Genomic DNA, 15,882 nt, shown 5'->3' on the forward strand with positions numbered 1-15,882 from the left:
TCTACAGTTGATTTACAAATTAAATGGCATAAAAAAAGAATAACATATCATTAAATAATCGTTTGTTACCAGTATGAATAATATAGAAAATATATTTAATTAATTATGTAGATTTGTTACCAGAATCTTGAGTCTCATTGAGTAATTTTGTAGCTAAGACTTTTAATTCCTTGTTCCGCTTTATTAAATCATCAATTGATTTTTTATATTTCTTTTGGTGTGTTTGATCAATAGACCATCTTAAGTACATATCTCGCCACAACTCCTAAAAATTTGGATTGATTGCACAGTTACAATACAATTTTAACATAATTTTAATCTAATATACTTATTGTAACAAAAGTAAACTATAAATTAAAAGAAGTAATTATCAAAAGTAATATTTTGCAAATTATGATCAACAATAATATGGCATTAAATGAAAATATACTTACTATACTAAATGGAGCAACAGAAGGCCAAATTACATTATTTGTATGTAGGTATAGAGGATTAATAATTTCATCAATTTTTTGATCAAAGTGCGACCATAAATTTGGTTTTCCATATTGATTATTTTTCCGATCAGACTCACAATTACCATAAAATGTACTAAAATCTGAACAGTATGAATGATCAACTAGTGATGATAAAAAATTTGTTGAAAACTCAAAACAGCATGGAAATTGATTGTGTATTTGCCATGTACAGTCTAGAAATAATAAAAAAGTGGCGCCTGATCCGTGATGGAAAACTTTTGATGAAGATGACGAAGATACTTTTGAACGAGCTGCATTATAACAACCACTTTTATGGCGAGTTTCGAATGGGTGTCCAGCTTGAAGCCATTCTCTCTCAATTAGTGATTCAAATCTAAAAATATTTTCAAAATGTTTATACAATACAAATAATTTATATTAAAATAATATTACAAATTCTTACCCTACAATTGTTCGACATTCTGGATTTAATATCAATTGAGTTAATGATATTAAAACCAATGTCGCATCTGTGCTCTCTGATCCATGTACCAATACTGAAGCCCGCTCTTTATTTAAACATTGTGCAACTAAACATGCTGCATTTAATGTATCTTTGACATGGGACAACCATTCACTACCATTTAATTTATTAAGCCATCGCTCTATAGTACATGTTGTATCATTACAAGCTTCAACTATTTTTGACAAGCTGTCCAATAAAACATTATGGCGTTCAAGAGCTGAATTTACTCGTCTCCACTGAGGATAGTGAGCTTCCATTTCAAATCCACCTCCACGAGCTTTAGCATTTGTAGCATTAGCAACACTGCGGGTATCAATTATATACCCTCTTTTTCCAGGACCAAGTACAGAGTTTATAACACGTTCATCTTGTTTACAACGTTTAGAACTTGAACCAACTAAAGGCTGACTGCTTCTCATTAACACACTCTATAAATTATATAAATTTGTTTAGTTTTTTTAGACAGTATTAATATTATATTAAAAATATTTAGGGTGAGTAGTTTATGAGTTATAAATATTCAAAGTTTAGATGACCAGAGTGGAGTGGTACAGGTTTACCCCGCGAAATGTTTGTCCACTTCTCCGCTCATCTAAACCTTGAATATTTATAACTCATAAACTACTCACCCGAAATTCGATTTTCATGTATCAAAATACTAAGAAAAATATTCTGCTTTGGAATATAAAATTAAAACCTAATGTTGTTATTCAAAAAAGTAAAAAACTTAAAAAATTATAAGGATAAAAAATAATTTTTTAAGAAAAACGTTGTTTTATAAGCGACTTAAAACTATGTAAAAAAATTTACACTTTTTAAAATAATAAGTGTTCAATGATAAAAGAATCACCTAGGTATAGTATAAAGAACTTACGCCTTTTTCATGACGATAGCTCAAAACTGGAAATCGACCATTTTGTCTAAACTTAGCAGAAGCAATCAACATGGTATCATCAACATTAGATGGAACAACAGTCAATTCTGGGTAGGTACCACAAACCTAAAAAAATTATAAATTTGTATTTAAAAATGTATTACTTATGACTAATGAACTATGAGTAAGGCTAGGTTTTAAACGCAGTACATGAATTTAATTTTTTAAAATATTTTAAATTCTACATTAAATAGTTTTTATATAATATTGATGGTAAGACAATTAAGTACCTATTTTACCATCAGTTTTGAAATTGTTTATATAAATGTTGCACTAAAATGTCTTGTGCAAAATACAAAATTCTGTAATTACTTGGCAAACCTTCGTCATACTAATTTTTAGTAATGAACCCATGAACATAGGCGCAATTTCAACTTTTGACTTGGGGGGGGGGGGGGCTAAATATATTAAAGGCAAACAGGCCATTGCAATATAGCATTTTAAAATTGTATGTCCTATGTTTATTTGGGGGCGGGGCTATGGCTAAGTTTGGGGGGGGGCTTAGCCCCCCTCAATTTGCGCCTATGCCCATGAACAACCACAGTCCACAAGCTTATTAAGATAAAATCTTATCTTTTACTCATATCATATGACCATGTCAGTATTTTTATGATAAATAAAACAATAAATATAATAAAAAACAAATTTAATAACATACCCTATATGATTTATTGACTTGAGATATTCTCCACATTGAATCACCAGCAACTAGTTTTTCACATTGAGATTGTACATCAAACGGTGATCGATATTCATTACTTTTATTTGAAAACATATGGTGTAGGTAATCTGCTTCATCTAACAATTGCACAAAAAATTTTTAAAAAAAATTACCAATTTGCATTAATATATTGTAGGTATTTTGTTATTTTATCAACCTGTCATTATGAGTGATTCAATAGAAGCAGCAACAGAGGTAGCTTGTTCAATATACGGCATATCAAAAACAATAATCCTAAAGTCCTTACACTTTAAAGTAATTGTATTTAGTTTTTTCTCCACAATGTCAATATTACGGTTCAAAATCTAAAAATATTAGTTTTAAATATTAGAATAAATAGTGTAATTTTTTCATTTAAGACACTAGTTGTCATTAAATCAGAAATAGTTATTACTTATTATAATATGATGTTTTTTTTATTTTGAATAATATTTATAAAAAACGTTTGCCACTCACTTCATGTAAAGTAAACAATTACAACTAGTAAAACTATAAGAACTGAAAATGTAAAATTAGGAAATATTGGAAAATATAAATTTTTTAACAAACTTGTTTTTACTATTTGAAATTAAAATATTGAACCAACTTTGTTTATTTACCCATAGTTCAACGTCCTCAGATCTTGATGAAAATATTAAATGATGACCAGTAATGACTAGTGTCCCAGTACTAGTGTTGGATATGTGTGGACCTCTCATAGTCACGCCGTTCAACTTCGGTATTCTAATTTTGTCAGCAAACTCCATTTTAAGATCATTTCCTGCTGATCAAACAAAGATTTCAAAAAACCGTGCGCCTTACACAAAACCACTATCAAATAAATTGTTGAATGACTTCTTCTTTTTTTTTTTTGGTTTTTTAGCATTATTGTGATTGTTGTAGTTACCTGCTTTCCGTAATGCTATCTGAGGCAGACTTTCATTGTAAATGATCACATAAAAACCATTAATACTATTGGTGTAGGTGGGTAACGTTAATATTTTTTGTTCTAATGCATATTGTTCGAAATTCTACAAGCTCTACAAGTGTTTTTAATGATTTGATTTCGCCCTTTTTTCCACTGGCACAGGCATAACTGTTATCATCGATATCGAACATTCAATCCGTTTTATCACCACACATTGGCGATATCAGCCATAGATAATAAAGAATGTCTATTATCTATGATATCAGCAACCAGGGTCTGGTTACCGGGCACTGTATTTTTAAATTTTTTTTGTTTTTTTTTTTGCTTTTTTTTGTCAGTGCCCAGTATAGAAATGTTACAGAAAATCTCTTATAGAAATATTTGTACTTTAAACTTCAAGTTTCAATTCACTCAATTCAGTTTAGTATTTAAGTGAATTAATTCATATGATCACTATCAAGTTCATTAAATTGAACCGATTCTCTGAATCAATTAAATTATTCAAAAATTAGGTACATTATTTTATATATCTTTACTTCATACATGTTTTGAAAAGTGAAACCAAATATTTTTTTAATTTACCCGCTGGCATCCACAACCCACCACCTATTCATCTATCTGTAGGTCGGAGACAACAAATATTTGTGTAATTGTTTTGTCCATCAGACAGATGATCGAGTGATCGACATAGTAATGCGATGATAATTAATTTTACAACTGATTTGTAATTAAGTTATTAAGTCTACTTGTGATCGGTCAGTAGGTACACTTTTTCCAATTTAACTTATTCAAATTAATTTTATATTTTTATTATAATTTTCAAACATTAACAATAATATTTTGTTTTATATACTGTTATTGGATGGGGGGGGGGGGTGGTGCCTATTTGCCTATTCTTTTAAAAGAGCCATTAACATAATTTATGTTGTTTCAAATCGTGCTATAAAACAAAATAATATTATTGTTAATGTTTGAAAATTATTCATTATAATATATTAATTGTTTTATTGACAATACCTAAACTTAGTGTATTATATTTGTAATTAAATATTAATAATGTGGTAATTATTAGACTAATTAGCTTTTTAAAAATATTTTATATAGATGTACCTTACAAATTACTTACAAATGTTTGATAAAATGTGGAACAAACATTTACACATTGTGCGGCCAACTTCACTTTCACATGGTACTTGAAAATATTAAAAGTAAACTGACCGCACCCATTTTCATATTATTATATTAATATTATTAACATACACATTATTATGATTTTTTTCCTAGAGCCGGTGATTTTTATTCCGCAATCCACTGTCTGTATAGTAAAATTATGTATATAATAATTAAAAACAGGATTTTGTGCAGCCTAAAAAACGTGCAATTAAAATGCTATAATGGGAAAAATGGTGCAAAAACGAATTTATATTAGAAATTATGTAACAATTTTTTCACTATAGGTACTTACTTCAAATTTTATTTCTATTGTTATTTATTTTTATTTTAAAGGTTTTTATTTAACTTAGAACTGTGTCTGTTAGTCCACGCGATCTCCCGACGACGGCTAAAGACAAAAACTTGATTTTATTTATTGAATTGTTGTATATAGTTTTAAAATATTGTTTTCGGGATTTTTATCAAACCGTGATTTGTATTTTTTCATAGAGTATCTCTATATGTCCATCTCTTATTACTGTTTAAACTACATCTATTTTATAAATTAAGTAGAATTTTTAATTTAGTTTGGGAACTGGATCAATTAATGTGATCGAAAAAATGATAATTGAGATATAATAGATGTAGTATACCTATACACAAAATAGATTATACTTATACCTACGGAGATATAGTCTTCGGCAGGCCCCCCACAAGGGGAGGGCAGTTGGACCTGGAGTACAGGGGCCCGGCTATTTTAAAGGCCAGTTGAAATGAAACTAGAATTTTGTAAATTTTGATAGGAATACTTAATTTATATTAAATAATATTTTTTAGGACTCTCAAAAACATTTATAGTACAGGGGCCCAAAATTTGATGTGGGAGGCAAACAATGCATATTTTATTGTAACATCGATACATTTGTTTAATCAAATTAAAAATTATTACTTGATATTATTAAAAATCTAAAACATTATAATATTAAAATATAAACAGTAAAGGGTAAGTGAAATATTGCAAAATTTAATAATAATAGAGTTATTATAATGTGAAATGTTTATACATCGGCGTACTTCCTATAAAAAAAAATATGTACCCATGTGTCGGTATGCGTGTCCGTGTATCGATCATAATATTTTGTGTCATGTACAATAATCTATCTATAAAATGTACAATTATTATATTATAATAATTACAATTGATCGATAAGTACTTTTAAAAAATCTGCGTCTGTGAACCGTTAAGACTCGACAACCGTAATATTATTATATTATGGTAATTCATCATATAATAATATTACGGTTGTTGATAAAAATTAATTCATATTAGATATTTCTAAAATAATAATAATACGGTCGGCGGTCACCGTTAATAGATAGTTTTAGTTTTGTAGGTGTTTTGTGCGGTGTGTAAACATTTTAATCAATCTTATAAAATATAAATATTACAATATTATTAGATATAGTTATAGTTTCCTTAAAAAAAAATGTGTAAATTGTACATATTTTCTTATTACCAAAAGACTGTCCTGAATTTGTATCCCGGACACGCATATGTAACTATATTACTTACCTAATCATTTTTTTCTGAAACAAAACATGTTTACCAAAAACATTTGATGAACGTTTTTCAACAAAATTAAAAATAATGTTATCAGGTGTCTAAAAGTCATCTTATACTTCGAGAGCTATAAATTGTTTTTTTAACTAATAATATATCTGTTAACTGAACTTCAAAACTGAAGGAATATGTGTCAGTAAAAATCGTAATAAAATTATAAATAAACTAGCTGAGCCCGTGCACTTCGTTCCTCGTTAAATGTACCAACTCTATATGATTCAAACTGTGTTCAATTCGTTATTTAATATTCGGTGTATGGTGTTCAAAATTTATCTTAACTTTTCCCATAGACCTATTAACTAATTAAGGTCTATGACTTTTCCGTTGCCCTGAATAAAATTTCTGATTCGGAGCAGTATATTATCAGATAAGCAATTTACCTGCAGTAGGTCGCGGACCCCGTGCTGTTTGTACCTAAGTGTATGATTCAACTCTAAAGTACCTATCTAAGTTATACCAAGTTTGTCGTATTCCATTTATGGTGGATTAATAGACGGACCAGCCGTTCTTGATTGATGAGGTAACGTACAGTTTTTACGCTCTATTTATATATATATATATATATATATAGATATAGATATAAAATACACAATTTATAGACAATTAATAAATATACAATTGATCATTAACTATACTAATAAGCACTTTTATAAAAAACATGAGTCCGCGAACTGTTGACACTCGACAAATATTATAATGATATGATAAAAATTTAAAATTAATTTATATTAGATAATAATATTATTATGCTCAAAATAATAATAATACGTCCATCGTTCGGCAGTTATAAATATCGTGTGTGAACGTTTTCATTTTGTGCGGTGTGTAAATATTGTAATCAATTCACTCTTATAAACAAACATTACAATATTATTAGTTGTTATAGTTAGTTTCGTTAAAAAAAATAATGTATATATTGTACAAATTTTTCTTATAACCGAGTCTGTCCAGAAATTGTATCCTGGACACGCCTCTGGGTGCTAGGATATCATTAATCTACCACTGAATAGCAAATCCTCGTTAGTTGCGTAGGTAGTAGGTAAAGGACAATCGATTCATTATCCTTAACCAAAGCGCAATTTGGGGAAGGGGAACTTGAAGGGGATTAGCCCCTCTAAAAATTTGTATTTTAATTGAAGTATTAAATCCTTCATTAGGTATCTAATCTGTATAATTTAGTGAACGTTTTGAAGAAATTATTTTCTTAAGTTTGAACAACGATTCATTGTTTATATTATTATGTTTTCCACAGTTGATGCTCAGAGTATCAGAACATAATATTAATATCGTCGAGTCCGTTCGTTAATTACCAGTAAATAGTTATGTAGTAATAGTTTTGTAGCCTATTTTTGTACATTTTGTACTCTTAATTCGTTCGCCGTCCACCGAATCGACTGCAATGCACCGAGTTTTCGATGAGCTAAGATATGGCTTAGACCTGCAAAATCGCGTTGGCAAGTCACGGTGATTTCGCCGGTACGCTGATCTTTAGGGATTTTCTTTAAGCCCACTGTATTCAAAATAGTTTTTGAATTTTATACTTCTTTCAGAGGTATATTTTATACGTTGATACTCAACAATTATTTACTGTCTTCACGTTTTTAAGCAATTAAAAATCAATGGATTTATTATATTTTAAATATTATATTATTACATTATTATACTTCATACTTTAAATCTTCTACGATAAAGAAAGAATGCAATAATTAACATAATATATCTATAAGATAACATTTTTTTTCCTCAAATCATCGCAGGAAGTACAATTATAGTACATTATTTTATAGCTTGTTTCTCTTGTTTTATAATATTATGTTGAAATCTTCGAGCATATACGATATATATGATTAAGGACTAAGATTGACGTATTGTCAACATTGTCGCATTTTCCAGGGTATAAAAATAACTCAATAGGCAATAACCAAGATGGATTGTTATTAATCCACCTTGCATATAATATTATTTCTTAAATTATGTTTACAGGAACAGGAATAAAATTATCATAATTTTTTTTTTTCAAACCAGTCATAGGTAGCAGTGTAGCACATTTTTTATGAACATAATATTACATGACGATTATTTTATGCTTCTATGCCATACAACGAGTAAAATACTTGTGTGTAAAAACGAACAATTAGTTTATGGCTTCAATTTTGGTGAACTAATTTTTTTGCTCCTATGTACTGCAGTTTTTACCCAGTTAGGTACGCCAGTTATGATGATATATATACGATATACCTAAACTATTTTTTCACTGTCTGGTGTTTTAATTAGTATTATCATTGATTTTAAATACCTAGATATTTGCATTTAAAATGAGTGGTATAATAATTAAAGCAGGTCGGTCGTTACCGAAGTTTGTGTACCAAAGTTTGTCTACCAGATGGCGAACAATATACGTTCTCCATACGCATAGCAAAAATATTTATATAGGTAATACTTTTGTTACCAGACATTAGGCACTAAGCAGTATAAATATTGATGACAATTCATTGCACTATATATAAATAAACGTAGATGATAATTTATCGTAATATTTATAATTAAACGTAGATGATAATTTATCGTAATATTTATAATTAAACGTAGATGATAATTTTAATTATTTTATAAAACAAATAAAAAAAATTGTATGGACTCAAGCCCGGATTAAGGCATTTTGAAGCCCAGGGGCCAACATTTTAAAAGAGGCCCCTGTACGAAAAAAAATATTAATGTATATTATAATGTGTTCCGGAGTGAAATCAAATAAAAATAAAATTATGTCAAAATGTTTAAAAGTTTTGAAGATACATAAACAAATACCCCAGACAGCAATTTTTTGTTTAATAATATTATTATAACATTATAATAATGAATAATATTAGCATAACGTTATTATAATACTATTTTAATATTATCATTACAAAATGCTGTCTGGGACGTGATATGCATGGTTTTGATAAAAAAAAGTTAATTGCCCATAACTAAAAAAATAAAAAAGTTAAATTCAATCTTTAAAGGGTATTTATTGATCATTTTTGGTATACTTTCATAGTTTTATATGACGTTGGCCGGTCACTTCACCCTGGAACGTATTGTATATTATTCAATATTTGGTACCTGATATAATAAATATAATATATAGATATTAGGTATATAGCAATAAATAATGAATAATGTATCACTTTATTTATAAATTATAAGTTACAAGCTTTTTTCCTAGCTACTTAATCATCGATTTTTTTTAGGTGATTTATTTAGTGTAGGTACATAGCCTATAACGAAAAAAGTAATGGACAAATTAGAGGCCCCTAAATAAATTCTAAGTATCGAGGCCCGGGGGCCATGGCTCCTCCTGGCCCCCCCTTAATCCGGGCTTGTATGGGCTATCACTATTTACTTACTCCCCAGAATTTGTTTGAAGTTTTTAAAAATGGCATAATACATTTTCAATTTTTAAGCGAAATAAATTAAACGAAAAAGGAAAAGTTTGTAAGAAAATAAATGTCGGACATAAAAGTTTGAACGAATTAGAGGAAACTATATAAATTGTTTATTTTTTAGGTAATTATGAAGATTATTTTATTGCTAAACTGTAGGTTCTATGACCAAAGATATAAAAATGAAACTTATTAAATGGAAAATATTGTGTTAAACAATAAGCACAAATGGGTACTTAAGAAAATCTGAAAACATATGTAAAATACATTGATTTAAAATGATTGAAATGACCTAACCTAACTAATATCTGCGTAAACCTATAGACGTTTTCATGGAATCGAAAATCTGAATATTTAACAAAAATCGTAAGTATATCTTATATAGATTTAAATAGTTCAAAACGTGGCATTAGAATATAGATGACGCTGCCGTTATCGTCCGAACGCGTTGGCGAATACAATAAAAGTTTATAAAATCAATCATCATTCTCCACCATCGTAGGAGTTTTTATGAGAGGACAGGTATACAAATAGCAATGATGCTAGATATGTGCATTAACTTTTATTCCAGCTAAATTAATTTTCCAAGGTCTGGAAAAATACACAAGCAAAATCATGAATAATATTACATTATATTCAGAAATATTATTCCATTATTATCAGACAATAAACGAGTTCAACATTTTTATGGTCTAGGAATTTATTTGTTTATTTTAAGATAATACATTTATATTATTTGAATATTTTAAACTAAAATGTTATTTTATGTTTTTAACTAATACATATCAAATATGTTGTGGATTGTGATATTTAAAAATGAATTAATGATAAAAAAGTAAAAATAAGTAATTTTGTAATATTAAAAACTGTTAATTTTAAAATGGAACAAATTAAGATAGAAAAACAATGAACATTTATAGTTTAAACTTATGAAGTAGGTACTAATTATAATTATATAAATAATTGAATTATTTACATTTCTCTAAAATACATGCTTATTGGACTTAATTCTACAAAAATAAGATAATACAAATTACAAATATATATAGTAGATAGGTACCAACCTATTATCTATATAGATATACCATATACTTTTGGCTATACATAGGTAGATATCTACACAAACATTAGTGACCAGTTATTTGGGGACTAGGCTTACAACAATTATTCATCAGGGTGGCAGGACCTAAGCTCACCAAGTCTCAAATATCATTTGCATCGACGCATCGTTACGTTTTGTGATAATTTTTGATTAATTTTCAGTGCCTTACAATTTATAAATTACCTAAGAGCCACTCAAATTATTGTAATGGTAACTGTATACATAGTACATGCACCGCTAGCCACTGCGTATAATCGAATAGTTAAAAAATATCGATTAGGAGAAATGCAAGAGTTATCGATGGGATGACGATAATTTTGCAAACATCGTGATTATAGATGATGATGAATCCTGTAGGTATATATATATTAAAAGCTGCTGCAGCACGATTCCAATGTTTCGATTAGGTATAGATAGCTATAACTTATAAGGTATACCAATTACCTATAACACGACCTACCTATATAATATAAGTACACTGTAGTACGTGTACACTATATACCTATTATATACCATATGACTACTTAACTTAACTATACTTACTGAGCCTGCACTCGCAAAACGTTTCCGGTCAAACTCATTATAATTTATAATAGTGATAATAATAATATATTTTGTAGGTATAACGAGAGTACCTTACACGAGCCTGTGTGTATGTATAAAATGTATATTACACGCGTAATTTAATATAATACGGCTAACGAAAATGAAAAAACCGTGACGTTACTTTTGTGCGATTGTCGGTTAGTAGTTAGTACGAACTATAGCGCAAGCGCGTTTACTGATTGACCTATTTCGGAATATATACCGGTTTATATTCATTATTATTACCATCATTTTTTTACTATAGAACTAAAGCTCGAAAGCGTCGGCAGTATGTGTACATCTTCACGAGGTTTAACGGGAGGGTGGAATTTCAAAAAATAAAACAGATGATATACGTCAAGAAATAGTTCAGTTAGTTTAGTACCTAGGTACCAACCACACTTACACGCGTTCAAAATCAAAGTCACATAGACCCATATGTATGTAAACAAACAATCCAAAATATTTTTCATCGAACGCGATCCACTTAAAGGTTCTGAACAAATATATATGGTATTTGAACAATTGAACCACCAGCTCACAATAATCGCAGCCCACTGCAAGTATTGTTACCGTGCAGGGATTATACTTTATAGAAACACTTATATTATAGATGAATCAGCTGACACGGCAATGCGTTACTATTGCTAGATCTTTGTGATTATGCGAGCAGTATATTATTAGATAGCCGTCAGGCAATCAATCTACCTGCGGTAGATCTCGGACCCACCGTGGTGAGTACGTAAGTGTATAACTTACCTCTAAAGTATCAAAGTTATACAATCAATTAATATAAAATCCTAACCTAACCTAACCGTAGGTAGTAAAATTCGATTACTAAAAAAACCCAAACAATCGTATGTATAGATAAAGAAGAAAAATATAAAAGTAAATTAATAAAAAAAAAACAATGCAAAAAATGTGTACTCCGAAACCGTGGTTTGAATTCGAGACCCCTGTTTAAATCCCTTTTACTAGAACCTCACCGGGTCGGACTTCTTTTTTTTCTACCTTTTTTCGCGACAAAGTGTACTGTGTAGCTTATTATTGTGATGAGTTATCATCAGTATATAGAGGGTAATTTTTCTATAATGTTAACTAGATAATTATATAACGCTATACAACATAAATATGTAAATTATATACTAAAGAAATAAAAAGAAGAATCTCTTTGGCTATAAGCAAGACTTCTTCAAGAAACAAAACCTACTTAACAAGCAAACACTTATAATTTAGAAGTTTAGAACCAGGCAATTATTTATTAAAACTTTCATTTGGAGCATAGCACTGTACAGAAGTGAGCCTTGGAATCTTACCCTAGGTTCAAAAATCAGATAAGCGGGACAGAAAGGAAATCAAATCAAGAAGTGCAAATGTTAAACATAGTGCAAGAATACAAGAGCGAAGATTGATCATTAAAATGATAGGAGCAAGAAGAACAACACTTATTCAAAAAACTATATGTGTTCCAATTATTTATTTTAAACATAATGTAAGGGAAAATAAATGTTAAAAAAGAAATAGGACGACCGATACATATACAATCTTACCAGAAATCTGAAAAGAAATTATCTCTACCAAACTTTGAGTCGATGAAAATTGAAAGGATTAACAGAAAAATATAAGATTAATTGCAGCTATAAGGCAAACCATTTAGATAAAATAATTGATTAAATAAACAGTTATATCTACTCTGTAGCCTATTAAAAATTCAATTTAAAATTTAACTTTGATTTTGCTCTACTGTACATTTCAGAAAAAGTGACTTGGCAGTTGGCGGTGCCTTTTAAAATAGAACGCCCGCAATAAATATGTATATGACTTTTGCGTCGGTTTGACACACTGATCTCTACATAATTTTCCCATATATGTTGCTGTCACATTATATTGTTGTGGGGAAATTGTGAATTTTAAAATTAAAGCTTATGCGTCTTGTAAATAAATAGATTTATCAAAAAATGTTAAATTATAAAATATATTGGAAATTTAATTTACTTGAAAAAAAATATTATAAAAAAATACGATTTTCATAACGGTTTACGAAATATTTCCGGAAATACCAAAAATTTCTAGAGTTATTTAAAAATATATTAAGCTCAAACTTCAACTTCAAGTCGGCACGGGTTAACTTTATTTGATTGACCTAAAATGTCTTGCAATTCATTTTTATATGTATACACACCGATTTAGGGGGTGAGACTAAAAATATATCATCATTTATTATTTTCTCATATGGCTAAGGAACACCCTAGTGGGTATATATAGGTAGACAACATAAAATCGTAGGTAGGTACTTTGTACTTACGTAAATACGGCATTGACATTACATAGGATTTGACTATATAGATCTAAAGTAAGAATAACACATAGGTATAGGTACCTATATTGTACACTCATTCATATATAATATAATAAATAATCGGAAATCATATACTACTGTAGTACTGTACTATATTATTATGTACAAACAATATGCTAAATTGCAGGGATGGGTGAGGAATGAGAATTTGATTTATATGATGGTTAGATTTGGTGATAACTGGTCGTAATATCTAGTTGGTGACATTTTTCACTTTTCGTGTAGGTAGTAGCTAGTATATAAGAATCTATATTCTATATATTCTATAATAATATAATATATAGGTAACTTCTATATTATTATATAATAATAAAATATACCTACATGCACTATACGTCTATACAATGCGTCTCCCACCAAGTTTGAAATTGCATTATAATATAATAATATTATACATTATGTTAATAAATTATAATACGGTTCCAATAACATTTTCAGACTTACTATATTATGTAAGAAGCATGCGCAAACGTGATGCGTACGTAGTTCAAAAATACAAAATATTATGTCTTTTAAATATATAATATACTTACTCGTGTGGAAATACCTAAGGGAAAAATTGAATAAAATACACACACACACGCAAATCTAATTGTATACATTTCCAGGCGAAATTCCAATACGACGACGAAGACGAAAAAAACAATTATTATTATTGCTCGGCAAGTTCACGCCTACTGACGCTACAGCATGAGAGGCATATATAGGCACACGCGCGACGTGTGTGGAAACGAAACACCATTTAACCGTAAAAATGGAATACGAACCGAGACATTGACCTATTTGTTTTTGGAAACCTAATATGTCATTTACAATAATTATTATTGTACACTCGTTTTTATAACGAATATATGTATACGTTGTGTGTATAATAAGTAAAACAATGACTGCAATATACGAACGATGGCGTAGCGAAGATTTATCAACGGGGTTTTAAATTTAAGTGTACAAATTAAAGCTAATTTTTAATCATTGTAGACTTTATTAATTATTATATAAAAAATTTAAAAAAAAATTTAAATTATATTAATCGCAATTTTCTTGTCTTGGTCACTAATTTTTTAAGATACCATTGGGGTCTGTTATCTCACTGTGTATATTCAATATTCATATCATAAATCATTGCCAAACCATTCAATTTAAATTTCATTCATGAAATTGTAAATCGTGGTGTTTGAAAAATATGCTTTTAATATTTTGAAATGCTGAGATAAGACATTACTACTTGCAGTTTGTAATAAGAAGGGTTGCTAAAATGTAAAATAGTTTGAGTGTACATTGAAAAATTGTTTTATTACATTGTTGAAGTTTGAAGAGCGTCATCGTCAAATGAAATTTTTCACGTTATCAGTGTTTCCCGTTAAACAATTTAATAGTAATAATAACTTCAACGATAATTAGATCTAAATTCTCAATTCTGTATCCCGAACGGCTGAGCCGAGCCAACGCCCAGCGGCCGCGGCGTGTTCTGAGTTATTATTTAATGTTCATTAAATAATACCTAATTTTAAAAAACCGAGGATCTCGCTCTGCTACAGTATAGCAAGTTTTATAAATAGCTATACCTCATCAATGAGTAGGCCACTATAATGGATGTGTTGAATTTTAATAAAATAATAAATCATTGTTTATAGTTTTAAACGGTAAGAGTGTCAAAATGTATTGTCTATATATCTAAGTGACTAAGTTTATATATATTCTATAGTAGGTATCTATATTTATAATGTATTTATACTACAATGAGTTATTTTTCTATTAGTACTACAGAACCTAATAAGATGAATTCATTTTTACCGAAAAAATGTATAATATTATATCATATATATAGTATTGTTATGTAGGTACATGATATACACTCAATACAATGGTAGATTTAGGGGGATACTTGGAAGCTGAACTCTGAAGCACACACCGTTCCAAATATTGAACGTTTTTTCAGGTATTAAGTTTCAAATAGAACTACCTAAACGTATTAATTGTAGACTACTACCAAAAAATAGGTTGAATTTATTTTTACTCCTAAGTTGTTCTTGATAAGTACCTAAGGAACTTTATTATCAACACAGCATGCATCATAAAAAATCCTAGATCCGCA

At 28.9% G+C, this 15,882-nt stretch overlaps 1 protein-coding gene across 2 annotated transcripts; it reads right to left on the minus strand.

The window, feature by feature from the left end:
* Positions 1-10: 10 nt before the first annotated feature.
* Positions 11-3,733, minus strand: LOC100163671 (myotubularin-related protein 9). Of its 2 annotated transcripts, none has more exons than XM_008188766.3 (8): positions 3,526-3,730; positions 3,239-3,402; positions 2,797-2,944; positions 2,577-2,716; positions 1,859-1,984; positions 922-1,412; positions 435-852; positions 11-265 (listed from the first exon to the last, which is right to left on the minus strand). In XM_008188766.3, exons 2-8 carry the CDS (start codon positions 3,383-3,385, stop codon positions 104-106), a joined length of 1,632 nt encoding a protein of 543 aa, XP_008186988.1. In that variant the 5' UTR covers positions 3,386-3,402; positions 3,526-3,730; the 3' UTR covers positions 11-103. The 2 variants fall into 2 exon arrangements, with proteins under 2 accessions (XP_008186988.1, XP_001948155.2); XM_001948120.5 differs by having other exon boundaries at positions 12-265; positions 3,239-3,399; positions 3,526-3,733.
* Between the last annotated feature and the right edge of the window lie 12,149 nt (positions 3,734-15,882).

This window comes from Acyrthosiphon pisum, chromosome A3 (assembly GCF_005508785.2).
Source record: "Acyrthosiphon pisum isolate AL4f chromosome A3, pea_aphid_22Mar2018_4r6ur, whole genome shotgun sequence".
Taxonomy (NCBI): domain Eukaryota; kingdom Metazoa; phylum Arthropoda; class Insecta; order Hemiptera; family Aphididae; genus Acyrthosiphon; species Acyrthosiphon pisum.